Source organism: Sander vitreus, chromosome 21, assembly GCF_031162955.1.
Source record: "Sander vitreus isolate 19-12246 chromosome 21, sanVit1, whole genome shotgun sequence".
Taxonomy (NCBI): Eukaryota; Metazoa; Chordata; class Actinopteri; order Perciformes; family Percidae; genus Sander; species Sander vitreus.
In genome coordinates this window covers 7,063,000-7,081,380 of record NC_135875.1, presented here as the reverse complement: position 1 = coordinate 7,081,380, position 18,381 = coordinate 7,063,000, and the positions used below count along the sequence as shown (strand labels likewise).

The 18,381-nt window shown below is 41.3% G+C and overlaps 1 protein-coding gene across 6 annotated transcripts in view; it reads left to right on the top strand.

The window, feature by feature from the left end:
- The window catches only part of sdk2b (sidekick cell adhesion molecule 2b), a 281,528-nt gene that overhangs the window by 238,799 nt on the left and 24,348 nt on the right, over nt 1–18,381 (top strand). For all 6 annotated transcript variants that reach the window (XM_078279512.1, XM_078279509.1, XM_078279514.1 and 3 more), the window contains exons 13-30: nt 87–263; nt 1,429–1,565; nt 2,611–2,758; nt 3,727–3,867; nt 4,573–4,754; nt 5,391–5,506; nt 6,622–6,817; nt 7,247–7,345; nt 9,141–9,332; nt 11,118–11,239; nt 11,458–11,567; nt 12,916–13,066; nt 13,185–13,422; nt 14,255–14,370; nt 14,568–14,757; nt 15,073–15,171; nt 17,379–17,573; nt 18,096–18,297. In XM_078279512.1, the coding sequence (XP_078135638.1) occupies nt 87–263; nt 1,429–1,565; nt 2,611–2,758; nt 3,727–3,867; nt 4,573–4,754; nt 5,391–5,506; nt 6,622–6,817; nt 7,247–7,345; nt 9,141–9,332; nt 11,118–11,239; nt 11,458–11,567; nt 12,916–13,066; nt 13,185–13,422; nt 14,255–14,370; nt 14,568–14,757; nt 15,073–15,171; nt 17,379–17,573; nt 18,096–18,297 (2,811 nt within the window). The remainder of the gene's footprint in view (nt 1–86; nt 264–1,428; nt 1,566–2,610; nt 2,759–3,726; nt 3,868–4,572; nt 4,755–5,390; nt 5,507–6,621; nt 6,818–7,246; nt 7,346–9,140; nt 9,333–11,117; nt 11,240–11,457; nt 11,568–12,915; nt 13,067–13,184; nt 13,423–14,254; nt 14,371–14,567; nt 14,758–15,072; nt 15,172–17,378; nt 17,574–18,095; nt 18,298–18,381) is intronic.

Sequence of the window (18,381 nt, the reverse complement as noted above, 5' to 3'; positions counted from 1 at the left end):
TTGAAAGAATAAAAATGCAGCAGATGGTGATGACGTTAATGACAAAACCAACAACAGGCCCGCTGACTGGTGATTTTGCATTCCAGGCATGTATGGGAAAAAGATGGCTCGGTGATCAATGTCCAGTCCATCCCCCGCATGCGACTGGAGGCAGACGGCACCCTGCACATCTCGCAAACCTGGTCAGGTGACATAGGCACATATACGTGCAGAGTGACCTCTGTTGGCGGCAACGACTCCCGCAGCGCACACCTCCGTGTCAGGTAACTACTGTCGCAATTCATCACTTGCCTGGCTTTCTATTTACTTCTTTTCTTTTTTCTCTCTCTTTCTTGTTTCGTCGGTATTCTCCAGTGCAAAGACACAGGAAGGAACATGTTCTTCGAAGCAGGACAATGCATACACAGGCAAACACATACATGTGCACTAGAGGATGGGCTCGGGTCGGGTTTGGTTACTGCTCTGTCGGACACGGGCCGGGCCTGGACAGAAAAATGCGGCCCGATCCGCACTCTAATGTGCACACCCTCACAAGTGGCGCCCCCAGAAATCTTTCATAGGCGTTGCCAGATGGCTCACACACATGCAAGTGCCAGACACGCACGCTTTCCACTAGCAACCTTTTACTGCCATTCTACCTGTTCTTATTGACACCTCTGACTCATTTTCACTTCCTCCTCACCTCTCCTGTCCTCATTCTCACCCGACATACTTTCAGCCCCAGGGGACCACTGTGAGACTGCACACTCACACTCACACAAACACTTCTGTATTGGTTTTGTCATCTCAAATCTTCTCTTTCTCCAAATCTATTCCTGCTGTGGTTGTACTTTGACACAGTGCACAGTGCGTCACTGCAGCAAGGGTAAATTGAATATGAATGAGACATCTAACTTTCTGTTTGTCAAACTGATGGACCGACTGACTTGTTTGTGTCTTTCTTTGTCCCGATATCAGCCGTCTCGTTGGCTGGCTACCGTTTGACTTGACTTGAGTTACTGCCTGTATTCCTTCATTGCTATAAGGTTTATCTTTCAATCTGTCTGCGCTTATCTGAATTTATGGCTGAATGAATTAATGATCCCCAGCTTTGGCCTCATTTATTTCTGTCTTTGTCTGTGCATTTTCTTCCTATCTGTCATCTTATGCCTTTCAATCCATCCCACCCTCCCCCCGGTGATATCTATCTTCTTTTGTTTGCCTGTGTGTCCATCTTGACAAGGAACCGTCTTTGCTGTCTTGTCTTGCCACATTTCATCACCTGTCTAACTGATATCTTTGTAGTAAAACATTCAGCTTTACTTCAGATTTGTACAAGAGACGTTCAGAGAAGACAGAAATGCTCTGTAACTCTCTGTCCCTGCGGAGGATTTGCTGTGATAGGAAAGATTCTTTTATTTATCGAAGTTGTCCTGATGTTCCCTGCAGGCAGCTGCCCCATGCCCCAGAGAACCCTACGGCTATGCTAAGCACATCTGAAAAAAGAGCCATCGACCTGGCCTGGACCAAGCCTTTTGATGGCAACAGTCCCCTCATACGCTACATCCTGGAGGTTTCTGAGAACAGTAAGTCACAAAATATCTAGTCTTTTCCAGTCATACATCAAATTGTATCCATCTCTACCTTCTGTGCTTTGTACCATTTGGGTCAGTTTACACAAGTTTAAAAACTATAAATTGTATATGAGGAGTTAGGTCTGGGGGAGAGAGAACTCAGCTCTTGTGATCAACATTGCAGCAACGAGTGAAAAAGATGTTAAACGTTGCTTGTTTAGATTTTTTATTTCCATGCAGCCATGCTTCGATGATGTCAATGTGTTCCCAAGGAGCTTAACTGCAAAGTAAATACATCAAAGAACTTGAAAAATAATTTAAAAGCATAATCAATAAGACTGATTAAGAATGTCCATCATTGCCTTTAATCTGAAGTTGGATGTGTAAGCTACTCTGCATTCTGTCACTTTACAGCTCCGCATGTAACAAGTACAGTATGTAGAGCTGGGCAATATGGAGAAAATAAAATATATTTTTGAACAAATACATCAATATCGATATTGTAGGGTTAACTATTGGTACTTTTACAAAATATTAACACAATGAGAGATTTGATAAATAATCACCAATAATGTGGATACAATGACAAAGCTAGTAAGTCTGGTAAGTTCAGAAAATTACATCACTTCACTGTAATGCAGCCTCTAAAACCAGGAAAAGACAACACTTGTGTCGTATCACAGACAATATCTAGCCTCATATATCGATGTCGATATAATATCGATATATTGCCCAGCCCTACAAGTATGTTCATCTTAAATGGATAAACTGAAAACTGTGTTGGGCTTAAATCTGCAGCACGTTGTGCCTTTGCTTCCTTTTTTCAGCATGACTTTCATGCTTTTCATTTGATGAATTTGAATTTTAAATTGTGACCTGCCTTCATGAAGTGACCTGCAGGCATGAAGAGAAAATCCCTTCTGAATATTAGTGAAATTGCTAGAAATGTTTGACTCCTTACAAAATTTTACATTGTATGGGATGTTAAGGTGACTGGTTAGCATAATGAACAAGAAATGTGTAGAACAAGGTGTTAAACTAGATTTTCTTTGTCTAGACGCTCCCTGGGCTATCCTGCTGGCCAATATTGAGCCGGAGTCCACAGCAGTGACGGTCAATGGCTTGATCCCTGCGCGCTCCTATCAGTTCCGCCTCTGTGCCGTTAATGATGTGGGGAAGGGGCAGTTCAGCAAGGAGACGGAGCGGTGAGCTAAAGACAGATCCTATAACTATTCCTACCTCTCCACATCAACAATGTAACTATTTGTTTGTCCCTTTTATCCGGGTTTTTCAAAATAAAGAAATACAAAATACCAGTATACAGAGGTTCACAGTACAGTAGGGGGGCCTTCAAGCTATACTTTTCCTTACAATTTTCCAAGGATATTTTAATTATAAAAAAAATGTCCTTTATGGTACTGTCATTTAATTGGCTATAACAATTATACATCTTAGAAATGTCAAAAAAACAAGACCCTGCTGAATTTTCTTGTTGTTAGTATATAGTACATTGTGCTCAGTAAATCAATGTCCTAGACAACCAGTTTGACTTCAGTCAAGAGTCAGTGAAGAAGGATATCTGTGTAAGCCTACCAAAACGGATACACACACAAACATGCACAAACACCTGTAAACACACGTTCACACACATTCTGAAAGCCGCAGGAGGGATTAAGGTTTGGCCTCTCTGCAGCCTCAAGCACTCATTTCTCCCTCTATCCCTCCCTCCCCCTCCCTTCCTTCCTTGCTCCCTCCACTAGTCTGTCACACTCTCTCATGCTGCCAGCTCCCTAGCCAGAAGAGAGCCACGGGGGGGCTCCGTCTGTGTGTTGCAGGGGGGCTGGCACTGTACGCTCTGTGACGCCATTTGGTACTTAGTCACCGCCACTGATCTCACTCCCATCTCTCATATGCATCTTCTCCCTAGACACTCGTGGTGTTTTGTCAGGGTAAATATTTAGGTGGCTGAATTAAACTGATATTTAGCTTTAAATAGACATGCTTACTGTCTGTTGCATTACTACAAAGCTTTATGCTTTTAGTTTTAAATAAACTAAAGCTGTGTTCAAGATGATTTCCAGAAAGAAAATGTCTTTTAATCATATTTCTCAATGCCCTCTCCATATCTCTGCATGTATGTTTTTTTGTTTGTTTGTGTGTGTGTGTCCTGCAGTGTCTCTCTCCCAGAGGAGCCCCCCAGTGCTCCTCCTCAAAACGTCATTGCTAGCGGTCGGACCAACCAGTCCATCATGATCCAGTGGCAGCCTCCGTTGGAAAGCCACCAAAACGGCATACTAAGGGGCTACACCATCCGGTAAGTTCTCATCTGCTTATCATGGCCATGTTATTTTTAGTTGATTTCATTTTTAATTTGTGACTTGTGACTCTTTGATTGAGAATTTAGGATTTGCGCTTTTAGTATGAACACATATGAAGAAATACTCTTCCTATGTACACCATCACATACTGAAATCCCCACCAACATGTTCTTGATCCATTTAATATTGTTTTTAACTCATTTCCATTCCATTCCATTATCTTATTATGGTTAGAGCTGGAATTAAGTCACACACAGTATGTTTCACTAAAGAGCCCCTACAGTGTCAGTTTACACCACTGCATTTGAAAAAAAAAAAAACTTTGACTTAAAAGAAACTTTAGCGACTCTAATAGGCAGAGTCAGCAATATGCCAAACTCACTGTAAATCCTGTGAACATGTAATTAGTTTGGTTTTCTCTCAGGCTTTTTCTTCATTACATCCAAATGAAACGGCAGGTGTTTTTCAGACAACAGTCAGTGCTGTCAGTGGTTTTTAATTGCTTGTTTGCTAGTGCTTTGTCTCCCCCTAGCAGGGAGTCTAGTGCACTGGCTCAAGCAACAAAGCACCGTAATGAACTCTCTTTGTCATATATGTCACATGTCATATTCAGGGTGCAAACAACACAGCAAACATAGGTTTCTCATGGTTTTAAGTAGTGGCAAAGTCCAGTATTTAACATTCATGAATGTGTATGCCAGGTACCGTCTGACTGGGCTGCCTGTGGACTACCAGATGAAGAACATTTCCAGTCCTGATGTGACTAACATGCTGCTGGAGGACCTCATCATCTGGACTAACTATGAGATTGAGGTTGCTGCCTACAATGGGGCTGGTTTGGGCACTTTTAGCCATAAAGTCACTGAGTGGACTCTGCAGGGAGGTGAGCACTCAATCATCAATGTTATTGATCCAAGACCAAAGCTGATATGCTGACAATTTTCTTTAATTTAATTTTTGAATGTGTCATTTTCAATGACTCTGCATTCCTATGTGTTAATTTTAAGCAAGCTTCTCTTTTAAGCATGGTGATTATTCGTGATAAATAAGACTGGGATGCAACATACTGCAAGTGCAGTATTGTTATAACGCATAAATCCTCTTCTAGTTAGCATTACATTTTATTTGCTCTGACTGAAATCATCTACTAAAAGCCATTGCTGATGGATGTTCAACGGCATTAAGCATTGATTCTTCTTTGTAAGGACCACACAAAGGTGTTTCATCCACCCTGAAATCCATAAGCAGCTCCCACAGTCACAAACAAACCCACAGAGAGCCCTGGTATTAGGTGTTAGTGTCATCAGAAAGAGAGTGATGGCGGTATCTGCCCTGACCTGTGCAGCAGCAATCAATACTGACATCAAAATAGATGCAGGCAGACTTCCAGGAGACAACCGAAATGTGCTCTCACACCTCTATTTTTTGTCTTCCCACCTCTCCTTTTTCCTCCTCCTTCTTTTTTTCCCCCTTCCCCCCTCTGTTCCCCCCTTTTTCTTTTTCTCCTCATCCATCCCAGTACCCACCATTGCCCCTAGCAACGTGCAGGCCGAGTCAATCAACTCGACAACTATCCGTTTTACGTGGACAGCCCCTAACCCTCAGTTCATCAACGGCATCAACCAGGGCTACAAGGTCAGTAGCTGCCACAGTGCCGTCCCCACCAGCAATCACGCCCACTGACAGAACTGTCAGAGCTGAACTTGTAGTATCACATGTCCTGTGTAGCAAGAGGGAGAGAAGAGCCAAGGGGCAAAAGATATTTGGTGCCATCTTGAACAATGGACTTTCTTCACCCATTTGTCAGTCGCCGGTCATTCTCTTTATCTTTGCAACCATTTTTCATGTTTTCTTGTGAAGCTGTGTGCTCGTAATGATGAATGTCTTCATTATTTTGTCATGGGCTCTTGAATATAGTCCATCTCTCTGTCTCTTGTGTATACTCCACTGAAACAAATGTAGCCCACAGGGAGTCATAAAGCCACAGCAATAGTGTACGTTAGTTCAATTTTTCCTTTGAATCTGTTCAATCTTTTTTTTTTAATCCTGCCTTTTTGTCTGTCTGTTTAATAGCGCTTCACATGTCTTACTCAGCTGGGTGGAGGGGGTCACTGTACAAACCCAATCTGATTTTGAAATAACAGATTTGTCTCCAGGGAGAGACTTAAGCAGCAGTGAGAAAAAGGGAGTAGAAGAGTGTGAAATGTAATAGAAAGGGAGGCAAAGGAAGACTTTCAGGGAGAATTTGAAAAAGACAGATAGAGAGAAAAAAGAGAGAGTGGCAGACAGTCAAGTATCTAACCCTCTGACATCTTCTTGCCAGCCCTTTACTTTCCTGGAAGCTTCCTCTCTCTGGACTCTGGAAACAAACCCAATAGACTTGCCATTGGGACCCATTATTACCTAAGCGATCCAGGTCCTATTTGTAGATGGTCTGCAATTAACATGCATGATGGGATGCTATCATGCCTCTCTTGAGCCTTGACTCTCACTGCCTCTCCCAGTCTGTCTTAATGGAGCTATTCAGCTATTTCCTTCCAGTCAAAAACTCTTTAGGGTATTTTTGTAAATATATTGGGGAGAACTATGATGCCAAATAACTCCTCAGAGTGGCTAAGGACTACTGTGGAGAGACACTGCTGTTAGTTTTGTGAGAATAAATCACTGAGAATTATTACAGAAAAATGATTAGCTGCTGTCTGGGTAATTTTCTTCAGACTTACTTTTTCCTTTCTGCTTGTCTGTTTTAGTTGCTGGCTTGGGAGCCTGGCAAAGACGAAGAAGTAACTATGGTAACGGTGCGACCAAACTTTCAGGACAGCGTCCATGTGGGATACGTGACAGGTCTGAAGAAGTTCACAGAGTATTACACCTCTGTGCTGTGTTTCACTACTCCCGGAGACGGCCCCCGCAGCTCGCCCAAAGCATTAAGGACACATGAGGACAGTAAGTGACTTTTCTTTCACATTTTTTTTCTCTCTCGTGGTGGCGATGGGGACACAAGCATCTCACAGTAACACATCCTCCGGGCAAGATCTATTATTCATGCAGAATGAAGTAGTAGAGAAGTGCTAATGACTGAGTATATTCTGCATCCAGCCAGGATCATCATAACTGGGACTTGGTTCCCTTAGAGATAATTGGTTAAGCTTTAAAAAACGCTTTAATTTTCCTCAACTTGTTATCAGGCGGGTTTTTTTCAGTGATAATCTTGTTTTTGCTGATTTTGTTGTGAACACATTTAAAATGCAAATGCTGTCACCAGTGGTGCGACTCTGTCCAGTATGCCAGCTGATCAGCATTAATTTATACTGAATGTAGAGTGTCTCATTTGCCCATAGGCCCAACTCATTATTCTTATTTGTCCCTGTCCAGCCCCCGGTGCTGTCGGTCACCTGAGTTTCACTGAGATCCTCGACACCTCACTCAAAGTCAGCTGGAGTGAGCCCGGCGAGAAGAATGGAGTTCTCACAGGTACATTCACTACTCTCATAACACTGTCTCCTTTATCAAGATCTGCAGATAAAATCAGTCAAAAAAAGCCTCCCGTCCTAATACACTACTCAAGTCTTTTATAATAGAATAAGCATGCAGAGATGGACGTAGCTGTGCTCAAGAGATGGTTTGGTCAAATTTTGACTTGTCATGAGGCTCTCTACTACGTAGTTGTTATTCATAAGACAAAATGTTTGCAATTTGGGTTTGTATCATACAGTACATCAACACACCATCTTTCTTTATGCATACGTAACCATTTATGCTGAGTGTCACAAATAATATATTGTAGCCTTTTTTTTGAAAAATAAAAGTAAATGTCTTACTTGTCCAGGAATGTTTGTGTAAAATGTCCTTAATAAATATATTTCTAGTGAGCCACTGTTACTTCTTTTATTGCTTTTTCTTATTCACAAAACATTTAAAACATTTGGAAAAACATCACTTTTGGGATTTCACACATCTTATGCTTACGGTCAATCTTATATCTTTGTCTATCCACTTACAGTCATGTGAAGAAATTAGGACACCTATGCTAAAGCTCAATAAAAAGAGGAATAAAAAAATCATCTTTTGGAAATTGATCTTAATGCCTTAATTACAAAAATGAGGAAAAATCCAATATTTATGGACACCAATTTTCTTTGTGAATGAATAATGTATCGTAAATAAATGTTTTTCCTTAAAATACAGGGGGCATAAGTCAGTACACCCCTATGTTAAATTCCCATAGAGGCAGGCAGATTTTTATTTTTAAAGGCCAGTTATTTCATGGATACAGGATACTATGCATCCTGATAAAGTTCCCTTGGCTTTTGGAATTAAAATAGCCCCACATCATCACATACCCTTCACCATACCTAGAGATTGGCATGGGGTACTTTCCATAAAATCATCTCTCAATGAAAAACAAACCAGCTATTAGGCTAATTGAAATAAAACCATGCCAATCTCTAGGTACCTCTTTTTAGTCAACTTAAGCATGGGTGTCCTAATTTGTTCACATTTTCTTGGATCTGTACATTGTCTATTTCCCCATTTTTGTTTGAATTAGGCTTCTTGTTTTCTTAAAATATGTGTAAGTTTCTCCATTACAAACATTTATTCTCCAATATCCAGCCACTGTCTTTGCGTAGGGTATTCCTTTCCATACCAGTACCAGTAATTCTTACCTTACTAGCAGCCAGTAAAACCATAACCAAATACGCATCTTCTTCTAGTACTGTTTCCTCTGTCAGATTACCAAGGTACAACACTGTGAGCCATTGTTGTGTTGTGCTAGTTTGCATATTGCTCCCTCTTACTTCATTCTGTACAAACTCTGAGTAAAGAACAAGTGCCCACCAGTGACATTATTATGCAAGTGTTTACTAAGGTTGAGATTTAGCAGAATATTGTAAAGTGTTTTTCCAAAACATTTAAATGTGCTGCACGCTCCCAGGAGACAAACACTGACATGCCATGTGAAATTATTGATTTGGCAAGAAATGCTGCCTAATGCCTTGTGCAATCATAAGAAAAGAGCTGCTGGCCAAGGAGCAAATTGCATTAACTTTGAGAGCGTAAGCTTGTGTCGATGGGAGTGGGTGGAGGATGTGTGTGTGCAAGGAGGTATAATCACAGGCTGATTTAATTTGCTATATTCAATTTTTGATGAAGTTAATTTAATATTTCTGTTAGCTTGCCCTGTAGCATGCGAGCTGAGAGTTGCTATTATAGTAAAACTGTCGAATTCTCTTGTCTGTTGCTGTCAACCATCTCTGCTGCTCTTCAGGTTACCGCATTTCGTGGGAGGAGTACAACCGAACGAACACCAGAGTTACCCACTACCTGCCAAATGTCACCCTAGAGTACAGGGTCACTGGACTCACTGCTCTCACCACCTACACCATTGAAGTGGCAGGAATGACATCCAAAGGTCAGGGCCAGCTGTCCTCCTCCACCATCTCTTCTGGCGTCCCACCAGGTCAGTAGCCAAACAATCAGTAAAGATACTTAAACCCAAATTACAAAAAAATACTAATGCACTCACTTACTTCTAGTGAAATCAAGCCACACAGTTATTTGCCCAGGTTATTAAATATTCTGCTCTGAGATATCTGCCTCCGCCTCAGTACATCTGAGGTAAGTGAAGTTTCATTTGTGTGGTCACAGTGCTAAAACTTTAAAAATCTAGACACTTCTTTCCAGTAACAATGTCCCAGTTACTCTGTCTGGATAACCCACAGACCTCCACTGAAAGGGGTGCTTGAAGGACTAGACTGATTAAAATATTAATTATTAAAATTGAAGCATTTGAGACCAATATATGCTGCCTTTTAGTTCCTAGTTGGGTCAAGTTCCAAAAACACTGGATCCCATGTTTTCTATAATCCAACTCAGTGACATTTTTCATTAGAGCCTCCCTGTGTCCTAAATGCCCTCTTTCAAACTCCACATCACGTTTGCAATGCAGGCTTTCTGTTAAAATTCAGTCAGGGTTAATGTTTTCAATAGCTGGGAACCTTGATTGAACCTCCCTTCCTACATATTAACTGTTTCAAAACAACTTTGGTGAACACATTCTGTTGTCTGGCGCCAGACACAATGAAATCGGACCCCTGTCACCTCAGCTTGGAAAGAACCCAAAAAAAAAACACCCATACACACATCTGCGCCACATCTGCGAAATAATAGTTCCCACGAGAGCATTAGGGGCAATCACAGTGTTTAATGATTTCATATTTGCAAAATTGTGTAAAAGAAATACAATGCCCACATCAATTACTTGAGCAGCATTCAAAGCCTGTACATCTGTGAAATGATAGGCTGCTATATTGAGAACAGGCTTCAGAGCAGCAGTTATAGTCCCCAGAATGGTGATTACTCTCATTGTATACAGTGTAAAGAAAACACCTATGTGCTTGCAACTGTACCATAACAATCCATTTAAAAGCCACCTCAATAATCAGTCTTGCAAATGATTTAGAATTGGTAATTTTACTACGACACGTATAATCTGCATTTCATTAGGGTTGAATACAACCGCATTTAAGCAATCTTGAAATAAATTGGTCAGTGTGCCCATGGGAGTGATAATATCTTTTTAATATTAGGCCACTGTCCCCACTACAATAAGCCACAGTTGACGTTAATATCTTCAACTACGATTTATGTAAACTATATTGTGCTTTGGAATGGGGATACGTTATGGTAGGTTTAATATTTATCTCGAGGGAACTATGAGGGGAAAAAAAATTAATGAATTATTTTATGCACAAGCACATTCTCATACATACCTAGACACATGGAAACACAAACACATACCTACATACACACACAAACAAACCATGATATTCATATACACAAAAAAAGCCTTTCCACTGTTCTTTGAATACACCGCTTTTTGATTTGTTTCCCCTCCAGGATTTCCAGGGAATAATCTGTTCTTATTGTTTGCTCAGCTCAAGTGTAAACAGTGAGGTATCACATTGAGTCGTATCTCCAGATAACTGCAGTGTAATTGACATTCGTAGCATTGTCTCTGCCTGTGTACTGTGTGTAAGTATTTTTTTTTAAGTTGTGAGCACAAGGTAGAGAAATAAGTGAGGTCGCTAAGCAATGCATCTGTGTGCAGTATCTGTATGTTCACAAGGGGGTGCTGTTGTAGATAGATTCTTCCTAAGCATAGTCTACACACCAGCCACACAAAGTACACCTATATTTACTCCCTTAGTCATTCTTTGTCTTTTTCCTCTCTGCTTCTTTATAGAGCTTCCTGGCCCTCCTACCAACATGGCAATTTCTAACATCGGCCCACGCTCTGTCACCCTGCAGTTCAAACCTGGCTATGATGGCAAAACATCCATTTCCCGTTGGCAGGTAGAGGCCCAGGTAAACCCCATTTAATCCAATTCCCTTAATCATGCGTTATTGCTTTTGGGGTCATATTCCTTACTTTGAATTGTTTTAAAATATTGACGCAAATATGATTTCAAGATGGAAATACAGATCTCATTGACTTCTTCTCCAGAGAGTTTGCAGTGCTTGCACGGTCATTGCGGTATCTGCTGTATGTATATCTGTCATGCTCTCTGTTGTCTTGGTCCCAGGTCGGTGTGGTGGGAGAAAATGAGGACTGGGTGACGGTCCACCAGGTGTCCAACGAACCTGAGGCTCGCTCCTTGGAGGTTCCAGATCTCAACCCATACACCTTCTACAGGTAGCATACTGGGAACTGCCACCATTTATCTGTAATGGGCATTTGAATGTAACCAATTTTTGGTTAACAAAAAAAAAGGCTCAGACATCTAATTGTTATCAACATTCTCTGGCCAGGCATCCAGCAAATAGTTACAAAATTGATATATGCAAAGGACCACAACCCCAAACACAAACAAGTACACATGTAGCTCAGTACATATTCTCCAATAGGCCCAAAACACGATTTTGATCTGCTGTTACTAGGCATTTGTACACAGGACATGTATATACAGCATACTGCATTAGTATAATAATATATTGGTCTTATTAGGGATGAACCTGCTCATGATTTAACCACTATAAAGTAATGTTAGATAACATGGAAATTAAGCGTGTGCAGTGTGACAAACAACAGATAAGGTTTATGTTTGTTTCAGTATCTCAGCTAATTTCAGCATATCCCAAGAGCCTTATCTATATCCCACTCTTTTGATTTGGAAACAAGCTTGTTATGGATAGTGTAGTCTCGCTTTGCCAGACCATCCAAAACGCTGCGGATCGGAGGAGGGTCTGGCTAGTCCACACAGCATTCCAGGATGTGAGAAAAACGTGCTCTGGTTTTTTGGCATTTCTTTAAACCAATCACAATTGTCATGGGCGGCGCTAAGCTCTGCACGGAGCCGCTGTAAAATATAGTCGTGCGAGAGAAAACTCAGATTGGACAGATAGTCTAGCTAGCTGTCTGGATTTACCCTGCAGAGATCTAAGGAGCAGTTAACCATAGTCCTCAGAAATCCACCGGGGTTTAGAACAACACAAAGAAAGCGGAAGGAAACGGACATCGGCGAAAATACATGCATCCGGCGGAATTTCCTGCAGCACCGGAGCAATCCCGGAAGTGGAACGTCAAGGATATAGACTATAGATAGTGTGATTTTAAAATTATTTTTACAGCATGCACATGATCATTATCTTGGTGCAGTCTGCTTGTTTTCTGTGATCACATTCAATATCACCAATGAACATTTCACTGAGTCAATCGCAGAAGACAGCTATAGTTCTCATCGTTCTAACACATTCTGCCACTTCAAATTTTAGTAGAGTTAAACACTCACATTGGATTAAATATTTCGTTTTTTTGCATATTCAGGCTGTCCAACACAAATAAGCCCTCAACTCATGTTCATACTCTATTTGTATGCAATGCTCTGATCTCAGTTCAAATGCAATAAGCCTCATGTAAGAGGACGCACACTGCAATGCTAGGAGTTCTTTTCAAGTTTTCAAGATTTAAAGGTGTGATTTCAGTTCAAATGAAACCATCATTTGCAGAAGTTGAATTAAAAATGTTTGACTCCAAACACCAGGTTCCGTATGCGTCAGGTGAACATTGTGGGGACAAGTCCTCCCAGCCAGCCCTCCAGGAAGATTCAGACCCTGCCGGCTCCTCCTGACATGGCCCCCGCAAACGTCACCTTGCGCACCGCCAGCGAGACCAGCCTCTGGTTTCGATGGATGGTAAATAGAAATCTGCTCTTACTCGTGATGTTTCACTATAAAAATCGAATCTAAGGAGTCTGGCTTGTTTTGACCCACTTTTTTCCTTTCCATCCCCTCTCTCAATGTTCATGCCCAGCCTCTGCCTGAATGGGAATACAACGGGAACGCAGAGCAGGTGGGCTACAGAGTTCAGTACTCCCGTGCGGGCTCTCAGGGCCGGGCACTGACCCACAACATTGCTGACCGCCTGGAGAGAGAGTTTACCATCGAGGACCTGGAAGAGTGGACAGAGTACGAGGTCAGGGTCCAGGCCGTCAATGGCATCGGGACTGGGCCCTGGAGCCAGCCAGTCAGAGGCAGGACCAGGGAGTCTGGTGAGTTAGAACCATATCTGTCTATCTCCGTGAAAAAACATAGCATTGCTTACTTAATTACTCAAAAAGCACTTTGTTTTTTGCCGTCAAGTTTCTGTCAAAAGAAACAACAATGACATGAGGATTTATTAAACACTTAAAACAAGCCCACACCATGACCATATTTTCATTGATTTTCTCAAAAATGAAAGTACCCCGATTACTTCTCTAATACTTATTTTGCAACATCTGTGTGGAATTATTATATTATTAGTCATATTAGAAGTAACAAACACAGTTATCACTTTGCCATATGTTAAACGTATGTGTGAGCCGACCTCCTCAAATCCTCAATGCTAGAGTCTTTTACCCAGCCCACTCCTATTTAAGCCAAAACACCTTTTCCCTCCATGCTTCTGCTTTCATATCGCTCAACAGACATTGGTTAGTAAGGAATGGAGAGAGGGAAGGAAGGAGTCTGAGGAAATTGAGAACACATGGACTCAAATGTAGAATTCCTGTGCTCTCTTTTTCCACTCACTGCAGCAAATTCTTAGGAATCAGCGCATTATGTCCAGCAATGAATGCCAAGGAAGAGAAAAGGCCTATTTTTCAGTATTTTCTTTCAGCAGGCCTGGAGGGTATACCAGGATATTAGAGTCTTTGTGCAAACACAATCACACATAATATAACCATAGCAGATCACTCAAACTGCATATCTGTGGAACACCTACGTACACCCACACAGTAAATACACATAGGGAGTATGACAAATTAATTTTTCAGAATAATTGGCAAACAATGGACTATTCATGCATACTGTTTTCGCCTCTCTGCTCTTTTTGTTTTCCAGTCCCCTCCTGTGGACCCACCAACGTGTCTGCCTTCGCCACCACCTCTAGCAGTATCCTGGTGCGCTGGTTTGAAGTTCCTGAGCCAGACAGAAATGGTCTCATTCTGGGCTACAAGGTCTGTTTGTGCTTTTTATGTATTTACTATTTATTTATTTATTGAGCAGTCAAAGACTTTTTTTTTTTTAAAGAAATAATAGCAATTTTTATGCCATATACAACAGCAGCAGGGTGACAGTATATGATGCAATTTCTCCTACTTCATTTCCACATTCCCTTTTTTTCCCCCTATCTTCTGTCACCTCACTGGATCAGGTGGTATACAAAGAGAAGGACTCCGACAGTGCCGTCTACTTCTGGACAGTGGAGGGGAACGCCACCCACAGTGTCCAGCTGACTGGTCTGGGAAAATATGTGCTCTATGAGATCCAGGTTCTGGCTTTCACACGGATTGGAGATGGACGGCCCAGTTCTCCAGCCATCCTGGAGAGGACTTTGGATGATGGTAGGGACATAGGATTAAGAAACATGCAGCATTACAGTTAAATAGCAAAACATGAATGATACTATAGCAAATATTTCTCCTATGAAATGACATAAAAGAAAAATGTATACATATGCTTTATTTTTATAGTCCAAGAACCTTAGTAAGTCATGGCTTTATGGAAAGTACAACATTTTTGTTAATACTGGGGAAATGTACAGTATTTCTTCACCTTAAATTTTGAAAAGGTAGAGTTTATGATTTTAGGTCACCAAATTCGAAGTTTGGAATCTTTGGTATCGTTGTTAAAGTATTATGTTTGTTGCTTTCCTGCAGTGCCAGGACCTCCAGTGGGTATCCTGTTCCCTGAAGTGCGGACCACCTCAGTCCGGCTTATTTGGCAGTCCCCCTTGCAGCCTAATGGCATTATACTTGGTTAGTAGTATACAAGATCCTTTTCTGTTTGGAAAGATGTTGTTTTTCATTTATCTTGGTCAGTTTTATTTATTAACATTTTACCAGAACATCTAGTCTAGAAATGTCAGTATCTTTTGCAGTACTATTAGTAAGTGACCTGGAAACTACTAAATACTGCAGAGTGCACACATATCTTTTTTTAAGATGTAATGTAGCATCATCTGGTTCCTGATGACTTTCAACGTACTTTTATAATGTTAAAGGAGAATTCCGGTCGATTTCAACACATAGCTCTGTTAGCACCCAGGAGGCTAAAACCAGGCAACTTTTAAACGTGCTTTTAGCCTCTTAAAGCGTAACTCTCGCCAAAATGCAACCTAGAGTCTTTTTGTGAATGTACCCGAGTCAAACTTTCGTTTAAAAGCATATTTAGGACAGAAACGCCACTTTTAAGATTTACCGTATTTTCATTTTTCGGTCAAATGGCCTTTTGAATGGGAGTGCTAGGGGCACTTTTATGCTAGCCTCAAAATAGCTATTTTTAAAACACTAAGAAGGCTCGACACAACATGAAACTTTGCTCGAAGTATCGCCAGGGGCTCTACACATGAACGCAAGCATTGAGAACATTGTTTGTGTACACAGAGTTTACTAAAAAGAAAGGTTTTGAACAACTCACCGTAGGTCTTGTTGTTTCCGGCCGCTACCACCTCGGCAGTCAAAACGAGTCGATATCCAAATGCAAATGAACGGACTCCATATGAGGCTCCTTTTTTCAACCACGAGGTCAATATTGTTTTTCAATAACGACAAAACAAGACATTATCCGTGCATTTATACGGAACTAAGCTTTAGGAACTTTCCATCTTTACTCTCCTCCCTGTTATGTTGCATTCGGAAATCGATTGTTGTTGACTGATAAAATGGCTGCGGCCGGAAACAACAAGACCTACAGTGAGTTGTTCAAAACCTTTCTTTTTAGTAAACTCTGGGTACACAAACAACGTTTCATGTTGTGTTGAGCCTTCTTAATGTTTTAAAAATAGCTATTTTGAGGCTAGCATAAAAGTGCCCCTAGGACTCCCATTCAAAAATAGACTTTACCTAGTCTATTTGAGAATACGGTAAATCTTAAAAGTGCCGATTCCGTCCTAAATATGCTTTTAAACGAAAGTTTGACTCGGGTACATTCACAAAAAAAAACCCTAGGTTGCATTTTGGCGAGAGTTACGCTTTAACATGTTTGAAATATCATTACAAGTGCCTATCCATGTGAAGTGATTCCTTCCGAGTGAACACAGTGAATCTGACTGCAGTAGATGTGAAAGAAATGGATGAAAGATGTTCTAATTCAGCTCTGTTTAGTTCCAATGTTGAGACGGCAAGACCAGTGCTTAGGGACCGTCTACAAACTACAACACCGAAAAGAGATACACATTTTTTTTCAAAAATAGGCATATGCTTAAGTTTTTTAAGTGCTGTAGTACAACTGGCAGGAGACAAGTTATAATTGAGGTAAGTTTGGAAACACTACCTTATTTAATCATTAAATTAATACATATATTTGTTGTATCTCTTTTTGATGTTGTAGTTTGTAGACGGTCCTTAAGTCTTGCCGTCTCAACACCGGAACTAAACAGAGCTGAAGTCAGATTCCCTGTGTTCACTCGGAAGGAATCACTTCACATGGGTAGTCACTTCTAATGACATTTCGAACATGTTAAGAGGCTAAAAGCACGTTTAAAACTTGCCCTGTTTCAGCCTCCCGGGTGCTAACGTTAGCAGGAGGATAACACGGTGTAGTCAACACCGATTGTTTTTGTTTTTCTCGCTACTGACAGCACTCCAAATTTACAAAACAACAGAGCTACGTGTTGTAATCGACCGGAATTCTCCTTTAATATCAAATCTGGTTATTTTCCGGCTGTAACAGGAGTTGATTTCTCTTGTAAGCTAATTTCCTACATTTCCTACATCTGTCAGATCATTTATTTTAAAATATACAGCATGTCAGGCCCACACAGTAGCATGCAGGAGCAGATGCTAATGGAATCGTTTCAGAAGAGACAAAGCTGCTTGTTTGCTTTCCCTCTTGTTGTTAAGAAAACCAACACAAACAACAAATGCTTCAAATCCCTGACAACATTTTTCATCCTAGTTTTCCTTTACCATTAAGGTCCTTATGACACCTTCAATAATATTGTTTGTCCCCAACTTCTTTCCAGCCTACCAGATCACATACCACCTCAACTCCTCCAATAGCAACACACCCACAGTGGACGTGCTAATCCCCAGCGCTCGCCAGTACACAGTGACCAGCCTCAAGCCAGAGGCCGTCTACGTGTTCCGCATCCAAGCTCAGACCAGGAAGGGCTGGGGCGAGGCCGCTGAGGCACTGGTGGTCACCACAGAGAAAAGAGGTAACCATGACTTACTGAATGTGTGCTGTATTTGAATACTTATATTTAAGAGTGCTGGATATGTGGCAGTTGATTATACAACATAATCTGAATGACCATATGAAAAAAATCCTAATTTCTAATAGCGTTTTGCAAAGTGAAGTGGTATTTTTTGCAGTATAATAGTGTGGGTGTTTACCGCGCTGATGCAGTTGTGAGAACGAATCAGTCCATCTGCTTCCTTCAAGGCATGTTGCAGATTGTTTATTTTGCAACTTTCATTTCTCTACTTCTCTACTCGCTACTTTTCATTCATCACAATCATACTTTTTTTCTCTCTTGTTTGTGCAACCTAACCCATGCAAATGTTGGCGAGCATTTATTATCCATTCTTTGTTGTAACATAAATTTAACATTCATTCCCTCAATCCTTTGATCCCACTCTACCCTTCACGCCCAATTATAATTTCTCTCATCCAACCCCTCTGTTACCAATGTCTCGCCCCTCATTTACACCTTCTGTCTGCGTGCCCATCCTTCCAGCTCGTCCCCAGCCCACCAGCCGTCCCATGGTTCCTCAGAAAGATGTTCAGGCCCGCCAGGTTTTGCTGTCGTGGGAGCCAGGCAGCGACGGCCTGTCCCCTGTGCGTTACTACACGGTGCAGCTCAGAGAGCTTCCTGAGAACAACTGGACAGTCCACTCTGCCTCTGTCAACCATGAGGTCACCTCCTACATAGTAACTAGGTAAAGTGTTCTTTCAGGGGTTGATTTTTATTTAGAACATTTCATCCGCTTTGTTACAACAAATGTTGTTTCTATTTGTTCTCT